This window comes from Canis lupus, chromosome X (assembly GCF_003254725.2).
Source record: "Canis lupus dingo isolate Sandy chromosome X, ASM325472v2, whole genome shotgun sequence".
NCBI classification, from domain to species: Eukaryota; Metazoa; Chordata; class Mammalia; order Carnivora; family Canidae; genus Canis; species Canis lupus.
The window spans coordinates 40,468,388-40,487,293 of NC_064281.1; the positions used below are offsets into that span (position 1 = coordinate 40,468,388).

The window sequence follows — 18,906 nt, forward strand, 5'->3', positions numbered from 1 at the left end:
TTGTTGTTTGTTCATTAAGTGGAAGAGCATCACTGTGGGACAGAGCTCCCCTAGGCATCAGAAGGCCTAAAGACATATTTCTTTACTTTTTTATTTCAGACGAATCAGAAAGGAATGCATTCAGGGTAGGAGGGAGCATTGAACAATACAGGCTCTGGGTTTTTCTAGTCCCTGATCAACCACTCTCATTGTGACTATGGATTCATCCCTTAATCTCTGTAGACCTGTTTCCCACCACTACACGGTGGTCACAATGTTAACATTCTATGACTATAAAATATCTAAGGGTCTTACCCAAAACATCCTCCCATAGACCTTTCATCTCAGCTGGAAGAAGAAAAAGTATGTATGTATAGGGTAAAGACCCTATTGCCTAAGATCTGGAACTTAAATTTGCAGTAATTTCTAATACTTGAACACATGCACTTTTCTTCCTGATTGGGCAACAAAAGACAGGAAGTGAAAAAGAGAACATTCTTAATGCTCAAGTTAAGTCAGAGACTCATTTAGGACATATGCTAGATGTGAATAAGCGTGGGAAAGTAAAAAGATAACCAAATTTAAACTTGACCTGATTCACATTTGGTGTCCTACTAAGATGTCAAAATACTGTACTCAGAGAATTTAAGCAACAACTTGCCTTTGGGAGGGGGTGGGACAGAGGGAGAAGGAGAGAGAGAATCTTAAGCAGGCTCCACCCCAGCAGAGCCCCACCAGGGGTGGGGGTGGGCCTCCTTCTCACCAGCATGAGATCATGACCTGAGCCAAAATCAAGAGTCCCAGGATTTACCAACTGAGCCACCCAGGTGGTCTTTTTTTTTATTGTCACATAAGCAATACATGTGTATTGTAGTAAACTTGGCCCAAGTGTAACAAATTTTCATAGAGTATATATAAATATATAAATATATATATATATATTTAATACCTTCACTATATGTTGGCAAATCGAACTCCAATAAAAAAAAAACCCTTCAAAGTCTATACCACTTGCTCAGAGTTGACTGTTCATCTGGCAATCCTCCACTAAGCTATAAATTGCACAATAACCCCTTTGCTATGTAACTCCCCCCGCCCCCTCACCATATACACACTCTAGTCACTTTCTTTGATAAGGAATATAGAAAAGGTTATAAACACTTCCTTTACTAGCATGTATTCATTCATGAATGCATTTAACAAACGTTTTATCGAGCACCTAGCACGGAGCTGAGCCAGACCTAGGGAATTCAAAGGTACGTGCTCTTGAAGAGAGGCCTTCTGGCCTCAAGAAATTCACATTTCTAATAGGGAGAGAATACACAATTATTTTACTAAGTACTCGTGCAATTTTAGAGTGAGACGTACAAGAATTAAGAAAGCCCAGAAGAGAAGGCAAAAGGGAGTGTGGCTGGGGGAAGTTTCGGAGGGAGCGCCACTAGCCAGAAGATGTTGGGGTTGAGGGGGACGGGGCAGGAAGGGCCAATCACGAATTTCAGGGCCTCTTCCTGTGTCAGCCGCAACTACTGTTCCCTCACCACTTGCATCATAAAACTGAAGCTTAATGTTCAACTAGGGATCCTTCGCGCGCTTAGAACTTAGAAACTGAGAACCAAGGGCAAAAAGACAAGGCTGCGGAAGCCTGACTCTCAACGGCCGGGGAGCCCCAGAGAGTCCCTGGCGGCGCGGGGCGGGGCCGGGGGGCGGGGCCAGCGGTGCGTGCGCCGGAGCCCGAGGGCCCGCCCCTGGGGGCTGGCGCCGGAGCGGGCAGGGGATTGGTTGTGTGCCTACGTCGACCTTCCTTCATAGGTCGCGCAGGGCTGCTCGCGGGGCTTTGATTGGCTCACTGGGCGCTGAGTGGTCATTGGCTGAGATGGGTCGTCTGGGCGACTGAGAGGAAAAAGAGAAGGGGTGTTGGGCCTGGCGGGCTGACCCGGGCAGGGGAGTGCTGGGCGGTTTCGCGGGGCGGGGTCCGGAGAGCTGCGGGGCCCGGGCGCCTGGGGTTCACGCCACACTCCCCAAGAGGTGCCTGAAGGAGCGGGCCGGCGAGGGGTGGCGGTCCGCAAGCAGGGACCATGGGGTGCTTCTTTTCCAACAGGCGGAAGGCTGAGAAGGAGTCGCAGCCCGAGGGCGAGGGGGAGCGGCCGAAGCAGTACAGCTGGGACCAGCGCGAGAAGGTAACCCAAGTCCGGTGGCCGCCGGGCTCAGCCCTCTCGAGAGCCGCTCGACGAGGGTCCCTTGCGGCCCGGGCCGATCCGGCGGCTGCAGCGCTCGCGCGCGCCCTCCTTTCTCAGCGCGAGTAGTCGAAGTCGGGGGGAATGACTTTTTGGGGTGCGATGAGATACAGCGCTGGAGAGGGCGCCACGGGGAACTGTGAAGCGCTGGAAGGGGCCTTAGAGCTCAGGGTCAGAGCCCTGGGGGCTTTCCCTGCAGTCCGAGGTGGACTCCAGGGGAGGAAGGAGAGCCGTGAATGCCCCAAATCTCAAATCTGCTCATTTCACCGGCAGCGCCCAAGCGGGGTTTGGTCCAGTCGTCGAGTTACACGTGGGACCGATTCTCAGCTTTTTTCGCGGCTCATGTTCGTCTGTGGCTGTTTTCTCTTTTGTCTGCCCTAGCCGTTGAATCACTTTGGTGCCTGATGGTATATTTCCACTCCTGAATTCTCGCAGTTCCGAAGTGGACTGTCGAACGTATGCCTTTGCTTTTCCTCCTCTTCCAGTTGTACAGAAGGAATAATGAAAATTGAATCAGTGTTGGGACGTATGTCAAGACTGTATGGTGACAATAACCAGCATAAACCAGGCAATATGTGACTATTGTTTTCAATGAATGAAAACGCCCTTCATTTTACTTTGTATATAGCCAGAAATGAGAAAGCTTTGGGACGTCCACTGGTGTTGCACAAAACACACTTAGTCATAAATTTCATCGTGTTTCCTCTTTCTACATAGTTCTGCATTTGTGCTTAGTAAAATACTTTGATACACTTGTCAAGTATTTTTCTTTTCCAAACGAAAAGACTTTTTAAAAGATGTTATTTGTTTATTCATGATAGAGAGAGAGAGAGAGGCAGAGACACGGGCAGGGGGAGAAGCAGGCTCCATGCTGGGAGCCCGCCGTGGGACTTGATCCTGGGACTTCACGCCCTGGGCCAAAGTCAGATAGATGCTAAACCGCTGAGCCACCCAGGGATCCCCAAAAAGACTTTTAAGTAAACGTTAAGAACAGTTACGTCCTTGCTTAATGCAACATATCTTCACCCATGAATACTTTGGAGTAAAGTTTGTATTCATGTTATGATTTCATAGACCTCCCTGCATGACTTTCAGTCACAGGAATGTTATTCATATAAACTAAGTTCTCCAAGTGTAAGCAATGCGAAGCTTTTTGCAGAATTCTGAGCTGCACCTTTCTTCCTTGTTTTTCAGATCCTTCTTGGATTGCATGGTATATTTATTGTCCTCTTATATATATATATATTTGATAGCATCATTTTATTGTGTAGGAATGAAAAATACTGTGCTTTCTGGTGTACAAGAAGTTTGCACTTAAAGTTATTTAGTGGACAGTTTTTAAAAGAGTCATTTCCTCAGCCTTAGTATTTCTTAGTATTTCTCTTTAATCTTGAACTGGCTGCCATAGAGAAGCTTGTGTATTTGATTTTTATTTTAGCTTTTTATTTTGAAATCTTAGGCTAAAACTAAAGTGCTTTTATTAATTTTTTTAAATTTAGTGTAGTCTCAGTTGCCCTTTGACTCATTACTTTGTAAAAAATGATTTTGTGGTTAGCGTTTATTAACAATGTTCAGGTTAGTCAGAATTGCATATGTCAATCTTTCTCCTTTTTTAAGATTTTATTTATTTATCAGAGAGAGAGAGAGAGATCTCGCACATGCGTGCGCAGTGGGAGGGGAGAAGCAGAGGGAGAGGAACAAGCAGACTCCAGGCTGAGCACAGAGCCAGATGCAGGTCTTGATCCCAAGACCCTGAGATCATGACCTGAGTGGAAATCAAGAACCAGTTGCTCAGTGGACTGAGGCACCCAGGTGCCCCTTTTTCCTTTTAGATACATGAATGTATACTGTGATTTTTTTCTTTTGCTTTTTGGCTAAGTAAATATATCGAAAAATAGAACAGTGGACACCAACATCCAAACTTTCCCCCCCATATGAGCCGTATAGTAAACCTTCTTTCTTTTTTTTTTTTTTTCGTATAGTAAACTTTCAATTGTAGACACTGTTTTGAGCTTACAAGGAACATTTTGGGAGAACACTAGTAGGGTACTGTAGATGTAGAGGTGTAAGACATTATTGGATATGCAAAATAAGCTCATACTTCTGCATATGTGCGTAATCAAAGTTAAAATATTGATCAACTCACCTAATCAGAATTTTTCTTAATAAATGGACATTATATTCTGAAAACAACCCAGTTTAAAAATCTGCTGGACTATTAGAGAAAGAGAATTACTAGCTTACATTTTGAGACAGTGGAGGTACCACATTTCCCAACATTGCTTTTTTTTGTGATTTTTTCTTTTTTGTTTTGAAATCATTAGGAGTTCACTCTAGGTGTCTCATTTATAGTGGCTAAATTTTATATGATTTTAAATATTTTTTCTAGTTCTTTATCTCTTATGAGGCCAATTTAGGCTAGTGTGCAAATGTTCTATATTAGCCCAGTGGTAATTCTACTGAGTTTAGCATGGTCTTGCTTGCTCCTAGAAGATTTTAGTTGTACCTTAAAAGGAACAGAATGCAAATACAGTCCAGAGAATAGAAGTGAGATATGTTTTAAAGTTACATCAGACAACTACCATTCAACTTTAGATGTAAAAACATAATGCATTGCCTGAAAAGTTTCCTTGCAACTTGGAAAAGTGGTGTTTAAATTTTTCCTTAGGTTGTGTAATCAGAGTATCTTTGTTCAGAGGCACCTTCTGGGTTTTGCGTTTTGAGTTGTGTAATTGGGTCAGTCTTAGGGGACTGAAGCTAGGAGAAATTGTCTCAATTAGAATGTTTGGAGACTAAGTGTTGTCATGGCAACTAATACACTGTAATCAACAGTGTATGAAGCTTATTTTCTATTGTTGCTAACTTTGAAAAAATGAAAAGCTTACTGTACAATTACTACATTGGCATGAGAAATATTTTGGGGTTGTAAGATTTTTTTTAATTTTTAAAAATTTTTAAAAATTTTATTTATTTATTCATGAGAGACAGAGAGAGAGGCAGAGACACAGGCATAGGGAGCCTGCAGGGAGCCTGATGTAGGACTCGATCCCAGGACCCTGGGATCATGCCCTGAGCCAAAGGCAGACTCAACCACTGAGCCACCCAGCCGTCCCGAATTTTTTTTAATTTAAATTCAAGTTAATTAACATATAGTGTATTATTAGTTTCAGGGTTAGAATTTAGTGATTAATCAGTTGCATATGACACCCAGTGCTCATTCCATCATGTGCCCTCCTTAATGCCTATCACCTAGTTAAATGATCCTCCACCCACCTCCCCTCCCCACCCTCTATTTGTTCCCTATTGTCAAGAGACTCTTAGGGTTTGCCTCTCTTTCTGTTATTACCTTATTTTATTTTTCCTTCCCTTCCCCTTTGTTCATCAGTAAAATTCCGCATATGAGTGAAATCATATGGTATTTGTCTTTCTCTGACTTATTTCACTTAGCATAGTACCCTCTAGTTCCATCTGTTTTTAAATCATTTGGACAGAAATGCTTTTATCCTTTTTTGCCTGTATGCTGCCTCTCATAGCTAGGCAACCTATTCAATATATAAGTACTCAGACACCAAGGAAGACTCAAAATTATAAAAATTATCCCTGCCCTTAAAGAGCTGACTGCTTTTATTGAATTAAGACAGGAAATATTTAAGTACAAACAAGGAAAAGATGAGAGTATAGAAAAGTAATTTTCATTTTCTAGTTATTCATACCAATACTCCTCCTAGAAATGAGGATTAGTTCTCTGAACAGTGATGGCATAGGTATGAAAATTGTGAATTTGAGTATGGGCAACACATCTTGTGTCCATTACAATTGTCTCATATTTGATAGAAATAAAACTAAACAAAAGCCTTATGCCAGAAATTCAAGTAATTGCATTTTATTTGCTGTTTCATGACTTTGGATAAAGCAGTCAATTTGCGCATTTCAGGTTCCTTGGCTGTAAAATGGAACAGTGCTAAAGATTTCTCTACTATTTAACAAGGCAAAGCCCTGTCTTGACAAAAGGAGGTTAGACAATAATGGTCACTTCTTTTTAAAAAAAAAAAAAAGATTTATTTATTTATTCATGAGACAGAGAAAGAGAGAGGCAGAGACACAGGCAGAGGGAGAAGCAGGCTCCATGCAGGGAGCCTGACGTGGGACTCGATCCTGGATCTCCAGGATCACGCCCTGGGCTGAAGGCGGTCCTAAACCACTGAGCCACCCAGGCTGCCCGATAATGATCACTTCTGAAGATAGCACTCAGACCACAGATTGGGGAGCATAGAACCAGTCTTATTATAAAGCAGATCATAAATTCCTGGGGTTGTTCATCATTGGAAGAAGTGGCTTTGTGAGGAACCCATCTCATTAGTCAAAAGATTCAGACAGAGATTGGATGGCCACCTATTAGAGAAAGAAGTGTCCACATTGAGTAGGGGGCTAGATGCTGTTTTTAGCCTTTTAAGTATGTAAAGTACATATTCTAGGTATCGATTGCTGCATACCAAACCACTCTCAAACTCAGTGGCTTAGAATAATAGCAAGTACTTATATTGTTTACAACTCAGTGATTTGTGTAGGGCTTAGCAAGGTTGGCTGTCTGGCATCAGATGCAGCAGCTTGACTAGAGGCTAGAGGATCCGCTTTCAATATGGCTTTAATAACAGAGCTAGCTGGTAAGTTAATCCTGGCTTTTGGCTAGGGTGAGGGCTAGGGGCCTCTTTATGTAGCCCAGGCTTCTGCACAGTATGATGGCTGGGTTCCAAGGGCAAGTCCTAAGAGACTGAGGGAAACTTAGTGGCTTTTTCTAACTAGCCTCTGAAGTGATGTAGCATCACTTCTGCCACATTCTGCTGGTTGAGGTAGTCGCATATGTGCACCCATGTTCGAGGGGAGGGGACTTTTCATGGGAGGTGTGTCAAAGAATTTGCATGTTTTAAATCTCTTATGTAAAGTTGTTGTTACCATTTTTTGAAGAAGATAACTAGCTTTTTGTTTTATTCATTTTAAAAGCAGCTTTATCTCTAATCATCAGGGAAATGCAATATAAAACCACAATGAGGGGCGCCTGGATGTCTCGGTGTTTAAGCATCTGCATTCAGCTCAGGTCCTGATCCCTGGATCCTGGAATCGAGTCCCACATCAGGCTCCCTGTGAGGAGCTTGCTTCTCCCTCAGCCTGTGTCTCTGCCTCTCTCTGTGTGTCTCTCATGAATAAATAAATGAAATCTTTAAAAAAAAAATAAAACCACAGTGAAGGACCCCTGGGTGGCTCAGTTGATTAAGCCTCTGACTCTCCATTTCGGCTCAGGTCATGATCTCAGGGTAATGAGACAGAGCCCCATGTTGGGCTCTGTGCTCAGCAGGGAGCCTGCTTGAGACTCTTTCCCTCTTCCTCGGCTTCTCCCCCTGGTCACTTGCTGTCTCTCTTTCTCACTCTAAAATAAATAAATTTTTTAAAAAAACAATGAGATAGCACCTCACACCTGTCAGAATGGCTAAAATCAAAAACTCAAGAAGCAACAGTGTTGGCCAGGATGTGGAGAAAAGGGCGTCCTCTTGCATTGTTGCTGTTGGTGGGAATGCAGCCTGGTGTGGAATACAGAATGGAAGTCCTTCAAAAAATAAAAAATAGAACTACCCTACTATCCAGTAAGTATAAGTAAGTGTAAGTAAGTATGAGTAAGTACCCTACTGCCCAAAGAATACAAAAACACTAATTTGAAGGGATATACGCACCCCTGTGTTTGTTGCAGCATCATTTACAATAGCCAGAGCTGGAAGCAGCCTGAGTGTCCCATCAATAGATGAAGGATAAAGAAGATGTGGTGTATATATATATATAATGGAATATTAGCCACAGAAAGAGTGAAATAAAAAAAATCAAAAAAAGAAAAAAAGAAAGAATGAAATCTTTCCATTTGCAACAACATGAATGGAAGATAGGGAGTATAATGCTAAGTGAAATGAGCCAGTCAAAGAAAGACAAATACCATATTCTTTCACTCATATGTGGAATTTAAGAAACAAAACAAATGAACAAAGGAAAAAAAACAAACCAAAAAATAGACTTATAACTGTAAAGAACGAAAAGATGGTTACCAGAGGGGAGGTGGGCAGGGGGGATGGGTAAAATAGGTGAAGGGGATCAAGAGTACACTTACCTTGATGAGCTCTGGGTAATATATGAAACTGTTGAATCACTGTTTTTTTTTAAAGATTTTATTTATTTATTCATGAGAGACAGAAAGAGAGGCAGAGACACAGGCAGAGGGAGAAGCAGGCTCCTCTCAGGGAGCCAGACATGGAATTCCATCCCGGGCCTCCAGGGTCACACCCTGGGCTGAAGGTGGCGCTAAACTGCTGAGCCACTGGGACTGCCCTCTGCTGAACTTTTTTAAAAGTGTCTGCACTGCCAACTGTTAAGGATTCAAATTTCTTCACGTACATAAAGTTTTGATAAAGGGGAAAAGCACAGAGTGAGAAGTATATGGGACTGGGGTTTTAATTTATATTCTACACACCAGTATACCTCATTGGTAAAGGCAATGAGGTATACTTTTCCAAGTTTTCCAGCTCTCAATTTCCTAAGATCCACTCCAGTTCTCTAATTCTCAGGGTGGGGTGGGGGAAGCGTTGCTAGCAGCATTCAGGCAGATCTGGGTCAACAAAGGGAATGTAAAATTAGATTAAGATTAGATGACATGGAAAATCCTTTTCAATCCTAAAATTTCATAATTCTATTTCATAGTTATATATTTAGCAACATGGTGAACTAATATAAATACAGGTCTTCACCTTCTTTTGTTCTCAGTGTACATAAGATCAAGGTACTGGTATTATTTCTATAATTACATGGCACTGCCATTTTATTTATGAAATAATCTTTCAGCTATAATAGCTGCGTAGTCCTGAAACTGATTTAACAAAGTTGAAATTTTAAGTAATTTTATTTTAATTGAAGTGCAATTTACATGGATAATTTACATTTTATCTGTCCACTAGACACAGAGAGAGACAGAGACATAGGCATAGGCATTTACATTTTATCCATCCATTAGACAGAGAGAGAGACAGAGACATAGGCAGACATAGGCTCCCTGCAGGGAGCCCAATGCAGGACTCAATCCTGGGACTCCAGGATCATGTTCTGAACTGCAGACACTCAACCACTGAGCCACCCAGGCATCCCAATCTACCCTTTTACTTTTTTTAAGATTTTTATTTATTCATGAGAGACACAGAGAGGCAGAGACATAGGCAGAGGGAGAAACAGGCTCTCCGTAGAGAGTCTGATGCAGGACTTGATCCCAGGACCCCGAGATCATGCCCTGAGCCAAAGGCAGATGTTTAACCACTGAGCCACCTAGGCATCCCAGAAATTTGCCCTTTTAAAGTATATACTTCTGAGTTTTGGCAAATGAACATAGTCGAGTAACTGATCACCACAATTGAGATATAGAACAGTTTTATCTCCCCACTCCCCAAATTTCATCATGCTCCTTTGTAGTCGACTCCACTCCAGCCTCTGATCAGTTTTTATCCCTATAGTTTTGGGGGTTTTTTGGACTGATTTATTTATTTATTTATTTATTTATTTATTTATTTATTTATTTATTTATTTTTAAAGATTTTATTTATTGAGAGAGTGGGAGGGAGAAGCAGACTCTCTGCTGAGTGGGGAGCCCAATGCAGGGATCAATCCTGGGATTCCAGGATCATGACCTGAGCTGAAGGCAGATGCTTAACTGACTGAGCCACCCATGCACCCCCCACACACAAAGTTTTTTTTAAGTAATCTCTGCACTGGCACATGGGGCTCAATCTCATGACCCTATTATCAAGGGTTCCATGCTCTACCAACCTAACCAGCCGGGTGCCCCATCCCTATAATTTTGTCTTTTTGAGAATGTCATATTACATGAAATCATGTAATATGTAACCTTTTGAGTCTGCCTTCTTTCATTTAGCATGATACCTTTAAAGTTCACCCATGTTGTTGCATGTATCAGGAGTTCGTTTTTATTGTTGAGTAGTATTCCACTATATGGGTGTACCATGTTTATCCATTCACCAGTTGAGGAACATTTGGCTTGTTTTCAGTTTTGAAAGCCAAATAAATTTTTAATTATGAAGAAAGCTACCATAAATATTTGCATACAGGTTTTTGAGTGAGCATAATTTTTCATTTTGTTTGGGTGAATACCTAGGAGTAGGATTACTGACTCATGTGGAAATTGTATATTAAACTTTTTAAGAAACTGCTAAACTATTTTTCAAAGTGGCTATGCCAGTTTGCATTCTTACCAGCAATGTATGAGATCCAGTTGCTATGCCACCAGTACTTGGTATGGTCAGGTGTTTTTTTATTTTTTAACTTTAGCCATTCTAATAGGCATGTAGTAGTATTTCATTGTGGTTTAACTTGTATTTCCCTGATGACTAATGATGTTGAGCATTTTTCCATATACTTAGTTGCCACCCATATATTTTCTTTGGTGAAGTGTTTATTAAAATCTCTTGCCCATTTTTTACCGGATTGTTTTCTTAATTGAGTTTTGAGACTTTTTTTATATCCTGGACACAAGTCTCTTGTCATATATGTGTTTTGCGATTTTTTTCCCAATTAATTATTTGAATTCTCTTAACAGTGTCTTTTGAAGAACAAAAATTTTCTATTTTGATAAAAGTCTAGTTTTCAATTTTTTCTTTTATGGATTGGGTTTTTGGTTTCACATCTAGAAAATCTTTGCCTGACTAAGAATACAAACATTTTCTCATCTATTTTATTCTAGAGTTTGTAGAGTTTTTGATTTTACAGTTAGGTTCTATAATCCATTTTGAATTAATTATTTGAATGAATTAATGGTGCAAAATGTGAGAGGTTCTTTTAATTTTTTTACATATAGATTTCCAATTGTTCCAACACTATTTGTTGAAAAGACTTCTTTGTTTATTGAATTGCCTTTGCACCTTTGTCAGTGTATATGTTAGTCTATTTTTGAATCCCTATTCTGTTTTATTGATTTATGTACCTAGTAAACATTGTTTTCTGCTTGAATATGGTTACACATGAAGAAGCAATCAAGAAAATACTTAGGAGTCAGACTGCCTGGGTTTGAAACTCAGCTCAAGCATTTACTGTGTGTGACTTTGGGCAAGTTATTTAGCCTCTGGGTACCTAAATTTTCTCATCTGTAAAAGAGACAATAGTACACAACTCTCATAGGGGTTTTTATGAATATTTTTAAAAAGATATTATTTTTTTGGGAGTGTAGACATGCAGGGATGGCGGGGCCAAAGGGGAGGGAGAGGGCTGGCGGAGCCCAAAACAGGGTTGGATCTCAGGACCCTGAGATCACAACCTGAGTTGAACTCTGAGAGTCAGATGCTCAACCAACTAAGCCACCCAGGTGCCCCTGGGTTTTTATCAGTATTGAGTAAATGATTATAAAGCACTGAGAATGGTGCCTCGTACCTATATGGTGCTGCTTATACTGCTCAGCTTTATTTTGGAACTCTGTGCAGACAGGCTTTCCATTAAAATTAACAAATTCCATTATTTCATCTCAGGTTATCATTTTGGAAGTTAAACTGTAGAGGTGAGTTTTAATGGAAAAATTTGCATTGCTGCTCAGTGAAAATATTAGATGTTCACTTTTGTTTTCTGTTAAGACAATAATGTTTAACTTAGTTTAGTAGCTATATCAGGTGAATTCCAGTTGTTGAGATGTCTCTTTGATTTTGAAAGTGTTTCTTTGATTTCGTAGTAAGAAATACAGCCTAAACTAAGCTCACTTCATAAGTGGCTCCTGTGGAAAAAGTAGCTTGAAATATAACCTTTTCATGTTTGTGATTTGGGGCACTTTGAGAACTAGTAACTTTTGCAAAATGATTATGGTACTGAGCTTCATGTTATTTATTATTACTTTTTGTTTTGAAGAACTTTCAGGATTTGTTGAGAAAGTACAGCAACATAAATCTTAAATTTCTCCTTTGTAGACCATATTGACAGTCCAAATAATTTTATAGCATAGAACTCTTTAGCTAGAGGATCTTTAGCTATAGCATTAATTTCTCTCCATAACCAGAAGAACTGAGGTATCCAGATAAAATACTTAGAAGAATAGTAAATTACATTTAACTCCTCAGCATTGGCAGTTGTTATGGACTGAATATTTATATCCCTCCAAAATTCATGTGGAAGCCCTAACCGTGTAGGCTGTGTTTGGAGATGGGCCTCAAAGGAAGTAATTAAGGTTAAATGGGATCATAAGGGTAGGGCCCTGATCTGATAGGATTAGCATCCTTATAAGAAGAGACATCAGAGAGGGGCACCTGGGTGTCTCAGTGGTTGAGCATCTGCCTTTGGCTCAGGGCGTGATCCCAGGGTCCTGGGATCGAGTCCTGCATCAGGCTCTGCCTCACTTTTTTGTGTGTCTTTCACAAATTAACAAAATCTTTAAAAAGAGACAGAGAGACAGACAGACATCAGAGAGCTTGTCCTGCACTCACCCAGGAAGGCCATGTGAGGATGTAAGTGAGAGGGCAGCTGTTGTCTGCCAGCCAGAGAGAGAGTTCTCTTTTTTTTTTTAACCTTTGTTTTTTTTTTGTTTTTTTTTTTATTTATGATAGTCACAGAGAGAGAGAGAGAGAGAGAGAGAGGCAGAGACATAGGCAGAGGGAGAAGCAGGCTCCATGCACCAGGAGCCTGATGTGGGATTCGATCCCGGGTCTCCAGGATCGCGCCCTGGGCCAAAGGCAGGTGCCAAACTGCTGCGCCACCCAGGGATCCCCAGAGAGAGAGTTCTCACCGGAAACCAACTGCAATGGTGCCTCAATCTTGGACTTTCCAGCCTCCAGATTGTGAGACATAAATTTCTGTTGTTTAAGCCACCTGGTCTGTTATTTTATTATAGCAACCAGTTCTCCATAACAAAATAGCATGGACTATGTAGCTTAAACAGCTGACATTTATTTATTAGATGGTTCTAGAGACTGAGAAATCCAACATCAAAGTACTAGCAGATCCGAGTGTCTGATGCCAAAGATAAATACTGCTGGACATTAGGTTAAAGCATTGAAAACAGGTTTTATCCTGTAACTACTGACAGTAGGGGACAGAGCTGAGCTTTGTTCCGATTTGTGTGGAGGTGATTTCAGCAATTTTATCAGGAAAATGAGGGAGCAGGGAGAGCAGGGCCTCCATAGAATCAGAAAAGTGAAAATTACAAAGTTGGTCAGTGTAAATGTGATTAGGTCGGCTGTGTTTGTTCTCTCACACTTATCAAAGTTAGGATTCTGTCCTCCCACAGAGACTGGTAGACAGAGGCCCTATCCTTCCTGATAATTATATTTCAAAGGAATGGCTCTCAGGTCTTTGAGAAAGATGTTTATGAGATTTAAGACTTACATATTCACAACCACCAGCCCTTTTTAGTAAATACCCTAAGAAAGGGAGGTCAGGGGCCTATTATCAGGTATTGGCTAGAACAAATGGTAAATTGTCCCAGGAGGAAAATTTTCCAGGCAGGAATTTTAATGGGGGCAGGAGGGTAGGGTCCTTCCAGAGACATGGTTTTGTGCTGCTAGAAGCCGTGCTAGAGTTCAGTCACGTCTCTTAACTGCAGGGATTTGGACGGAATTGTAACGTTCCACACTTTTCACTGGTGAGGGCTGCTTCCTGGCTCATATTCACTTACCTTCTTGTGTACTCATGGCCTTTCCTCTAGTGTGTGGAGGGAGGAAGAGAGGGGGAACTCTTCTTTTTCTTTCTTAATTCTGTCTTTTCTTCTAAGAGTGCTAAGCTCATCATGAGGTGCTGCCCTTTTGACTTCTCCTAAACCTAAAAGGCCTAACTCCAAGTACCATCACTTCAGGGGTTAGGACTTCAACATAAGAATTTTGAGAGGATATGAGTATTCAGTACATAATACTTCCTGTGCAGACTAAGATAGCAGCTCAGTAATTTCAGAGTTAAGAGTAGATACTTCTGCATTTGCAACAACTACTGATACAGTACTGATTATATTATAATTCATATAGTTGAAAATTTTCAAATACTATACATCTTATGTATCATTTCCATGCAAAACAAATTCGCTAAATTCCTTTAAGTAACAGGTATTAACTGTCTTTTTTTAAAGATTTTATTTATGTATTTGAGAAAAAGAGAGAGCACATGAGCTGGGGTGGGTGGGTGGAAGGGGCAGAGGGAGAGGGAGAAGCAGACTGCTAGCTGAGCAGGGAGCCCGACACCGGCTGATCCCAGGACCCCAAGATCATGACCTGAGCCAGACAGATGTTTAATCAACTGAGCCACCCAGGCGCCCCAACGGTTTTATTTTTTAATTTTTATCCAAACACTGGTTTGCCCCCTCCTTAATTTTCAGATAAATGTGCTTGCAAATGTTTGAACTTGTTATCCATATCTCAGGCAAAGATAATTTGGCCAGAATCTCGAACCCCAAGTTAATTCCCCGGGAAAGTACACATAAAGTTTTACGTCAAAGTTTTAAGGAGTTTCTGGTACAGCGAGATAAACCATGAACTGAAGCTTGAAGATTCTGCTTGTCCATTGCATTTGAGGCCTCGGTAGAGACAGGCCAACTCCTGGGCTTCTTTTCCCTACACCTATTCCTGGTGTTCCTGATCTTCTCACCCCCACTGTGGGAAGTGGATTGGTGCCAAGGTGACAGGCTGAAGAAGACCAGAGAATGTTTTTACCCTCTTTATGGCCTAAAGCAGAACTGACTGAAACCGCTCTTCATGTTCTTTTTTCTCCACTTTAAGGCCTGGATTAGATCCAGATCCCATTAGCCTGCTCTATGACCACATCCCCATCCCCTTTCACTGGCTCTTTCAAGTGCAAGGCAGCCCCAGCTTTCTTCTAACCGCAGGTATGGTAGAGTAGAGGATGTAAAAAGGAGAAACCCAGGACTGATGTGCCTCTGCCTCCTTTGTGTATAATTATCTTCCCACTCAGAAACTGGCCAACTTGAACAGTGACCTGACTAAATGTCCCCAAGAATATCATTTTGTTCTTGATCATTATCAGGGTCTCTCTTTTTTGAGGATGGAATGGAGAAGTGTGTGATTACCAAACTTAGTTATCTTTCATGTTTATTTATTAAAGCCTTGCACTATTCTAGGTGCAGGGGAAAAGAAGGGTGAGCAAAACAGATAATCCTTTCCTTCATGGAGCTTATGTCCTAGTGGAGGACTGGTAGAAAAAAAACCAATAAATATAATTCATATGTAGTGCATTAAAAAGGAAGCCAAGTGCTTTGGAGAAAAATAAAGAAGGGTAAAGAAGTGGTATTGGAGGAGGTGTTTCAGTTTTTAATAGATTGGTTACAGGATTCTAGCCCAAAGATCACTGTACAGGAACGGACATGGACTGGTATTTAATACAATATAGATACTCCGGAAAGGGAGAGCAGGCTTCTGGTTGAGGAAAGTTTGACAGGTAGACAAGCAGAGAAGGTTGTCTGAGCAAAGGAGAATCAGAGGATATAGACAAGTCACAGCAAGTGCTTCAGAACTATTGAGGAATAAGGTTTTCATAAGAGATCAATAGGAATTAGGAATGAAATATAAGTTGTTATCACATAATAGTGACTTACATGAAAGATTTTTTTATTGGAGTTCGATTTACCAACATATAGCATAACACCCAGTGCTCATCCCGTCAAGTGCCCCCCTCAGTGCCCATCACCCACACACCCCATCCCCCCACCCACCTCCCTTTCCACTACCCCTTGTTCGTTTCCCAGAGTTAGGAGTCTCTCATGTTCTCTCACCCATTTTCTCTCCTTTCCCCTATGAAAGATTTTTCTAATACTGAACCATTTTTACTTGACTTGGGATAAATCCAACTTGGTTGTGGTGCTTTCTTCTTTTATAGGATTGATTTAATTTGCAGGGTTTTTTTCCCCCATCTATAGACGTGAATGAAATGAACCTAAACTTTTCTTTTTTGTTGTGTCTTTGTTTTTCTTACTAGGGTCTTGCTGAGCAGGCTAATAGCATGAGTTAGGACTGTTCCTTCTTTTTCTGTTGTCTTTAAGGGTCTGCATAAACCTGGGATAAATAAAATTGGAATCTGATTATAAAACCATCTGGGCCTGGTGTCTTTCTTTGGGGGAACACTTAGCCCACTGCTTCTATTTCTTTAGTAGCAGTAGCATTTTATTTAAGCTTTTAAATTGCTCTGGAGTCAGTTGTGATAAGTTATTTTTTAAGAGATTTGTTCACTTCATAGACCACAATCTCTTAAAACTTGTTGGCATATAGTCATTAATACTATTCTCTTAACGTTTGTTTATGGTGATATTCATTCCCCCTTTCATCCATACTGTTTGTGTTTCATTCTTCTTTCCTTGATCATTCTTGCCAGAAGTTTGCCTATTTTTTGTTGCCCCCCCCAAACCCCATATTTTTGGCTTTGCTGATGTTTTCTATTATATATTTAACACCTAAGTGGTTAATTTCTACTATTTATCTTTTTTCTCCTACTTTCTCTAAGCTTATTTATTGTCTAATTTCTTAAGATGGACATTTAATTAATTTTTGAGTGTTTTTATTATAGCTGCTTAAGGTTATACATTTCCTTCAGAGCTTTGCTCCATCCCAAATGTGGTACCTTAACATTTAATTCTAAGTATTTTAGATTTGATTATGATTTCTAATTTGACCCATAGGTTATTTAGCAGTATGTTTTTTAAAATTTTCAAGTAGGTAAGAATTCTTAAAATTATCTTTTGTTATTAACTTTTAATTACATGTTAGTCCCATATCACAGTCTGTAAGTTATCTCTTATTTAAAATTTGTTTAGGCTTTCTGATCTAGTACATGATTTTTTTAAAAAAGCTTGAATGCATCCTTAAGAAAATCATGAGTACACTCTTCTTGTTGGATGCAGACCTCAAGCTTATTCTCATTGTGTGGTTCAGATCTTAGATATTCTTGTTGACTTAATTTTTTTGGTCGCTTGACCGATCAGTAGTTGAGAGAAGCAGCATGAGAAGATACTGCTTAGATTTTAATCTGCCCGTTATGAGGGTTACTTTTCTATTTTATCCCCCCACACTCCACCACAGGGACTTCTCATAGTTTCCCCTTTTCTTGATGTTTTCCTTACTTGGTCCCTGTGGGGTTGATTTTGGGCAATAGGGAGCCAGCAACTATGCAAGTTCAGTTTCTTGGTAGAGACCAAACTGGAATACTGTACTTTTTTTTTATTAGAGATGTATCTATTTATTTGAGGGGGTGGGCAGAGGGAGAGAATCTTCAAGCAGACTCAGCACTGAGCACGGAGCCTGCTGCAGGGCTCAGTCTCACAACCCATGAGATCTTGACCTGAGCCAAAACTGAGAGTCGAACACCCAGCTGACTGAGCCACTCAGGCATACCTGTACTTTATATACACGCATCACCTGTAAAATCCTAGAAATAGAATTGCTTGGACACTTCTTTCTACATTAAACCTGTGTTGCCTCCTGTATTTTTCACTTTTTCTGGTGTATGGCACTACTAACATCCAGCGACATAGACCAGAGCAGTATTTTTTCAAACCCATTGGTGGGATAATAGAAAATATTAGGGAGCTTAACACAAAATTCAAGTAAGCATTATTTGTGAAGCTTTCATTGCTTTGGTATGTGTACATGCACAAATAAAAGTAAGTGTGCTGGGCTGTGCTGAAGAATCTACTAATGTGGGTTATGGTCTAAAAAAAAGTCGAAAAACACAGACCAGAGAACTAGGAATCATTTTGGATCCATCCTTCTGCCTTCCTTCCTACAGCCATTGAATTACCAAATTGACTGATTCTACTTCTTCAGTATTTCTCAAATTTATCCCATCTTCTTCTTCCCTCCTAACCATTGCTCTACTTCCAGGCCTTTCTGGATAAGTGCAAGTCTCAGATCCATGCTGTACCTCCTTATTCTTATCAGAGTAATCTTCCTGAAATGTAAATTTTTCTTATTTAAAATCCTCCTGTGGTGGGACACCTGGGTGGCTCAGTGGTTGAGCATCTGCCTTTGGCTCAGGGCATGATCCTGATATTCTGGGATAAAGTCCCACATCAGGGGCAGCCCAGGTGGCTCAGAGGTTTAGCACTGCCTTCAGCCCAGGGCGTGATCCTGGAGACCCAGGATCGAGTCCCACGTCGGGCTCCCTGCATGGAGCCTGCTTCTCCCTCTGCCTGTGTCTCTGCTTCTCTCTCTCTCTCTCTCTGTCTCTGTCTCATGAATAAATAAATAAAATCTTTTTTTTAAAAAAAGTCCCACATCAGGCTCCTGCAGGGAGCCTGCTTCTCCCTCTGCCTCTCTCTGTGTGTCTCTCATAAATAAATAAGTAAAATCTTTAAAAAATAAAGTAAAATCCTCCTGTGGTACTCTATTGCCCATGGATAACTTCTAAGCTTTATAGTATGGCCCCTACCTATCTCTCTAGCTTCATCTGCTCCCATACCAGTATCACTGGTAACCACCAAACCACTTTCAGTTTTCTTCATATTCTCTGAAAAATTTTATTTTGTTAATTCTTTCACTTTGGCCTGATGTGGGAAGGGAAGATCCTTTACTCCTGCCTGTTTTATGTGATGAACTCTAACTTGTTCATTCTCACTTTGTTAATGAAGTCTTTTTGTGTGTGTGTGTGTGTTTTTGTTATTTTTTTTTGTTTTTTGTTTTTTTGT

General features: G+C 40.6%; 1 protein-coding gene across 2 annotated transcripts in view; it reads left to right on the top strand.

Annotated features, from left to right (window-relative positions):
• The first annotated feature begins 1,854 nt into the window (after positions 1–1,854).
• Positions 1,855–18,906, top strand: part of RP2 (RP2 activator of ARL3 GTPase) — a 53,050-nt gene continuing 35,998 nt past the window's right edge. Inside the window, exon 1 of one of the 2 annotated variants that reach the window (XM_025468938.3) lies at positions 1,855–2,156. In XM_025468938.3, coding sequence (XP_025324723.1) covers positions 2,055–2,156 — 102 coding nt within the window. In that variant the 5' untranslated portion in view covers positions 1,855–2,054. The remainder of the gene's footprint in view (positions 2,157–18,906) is intronic. The other variant, XM_025468939.3, reaches the window with a different exon arrangement.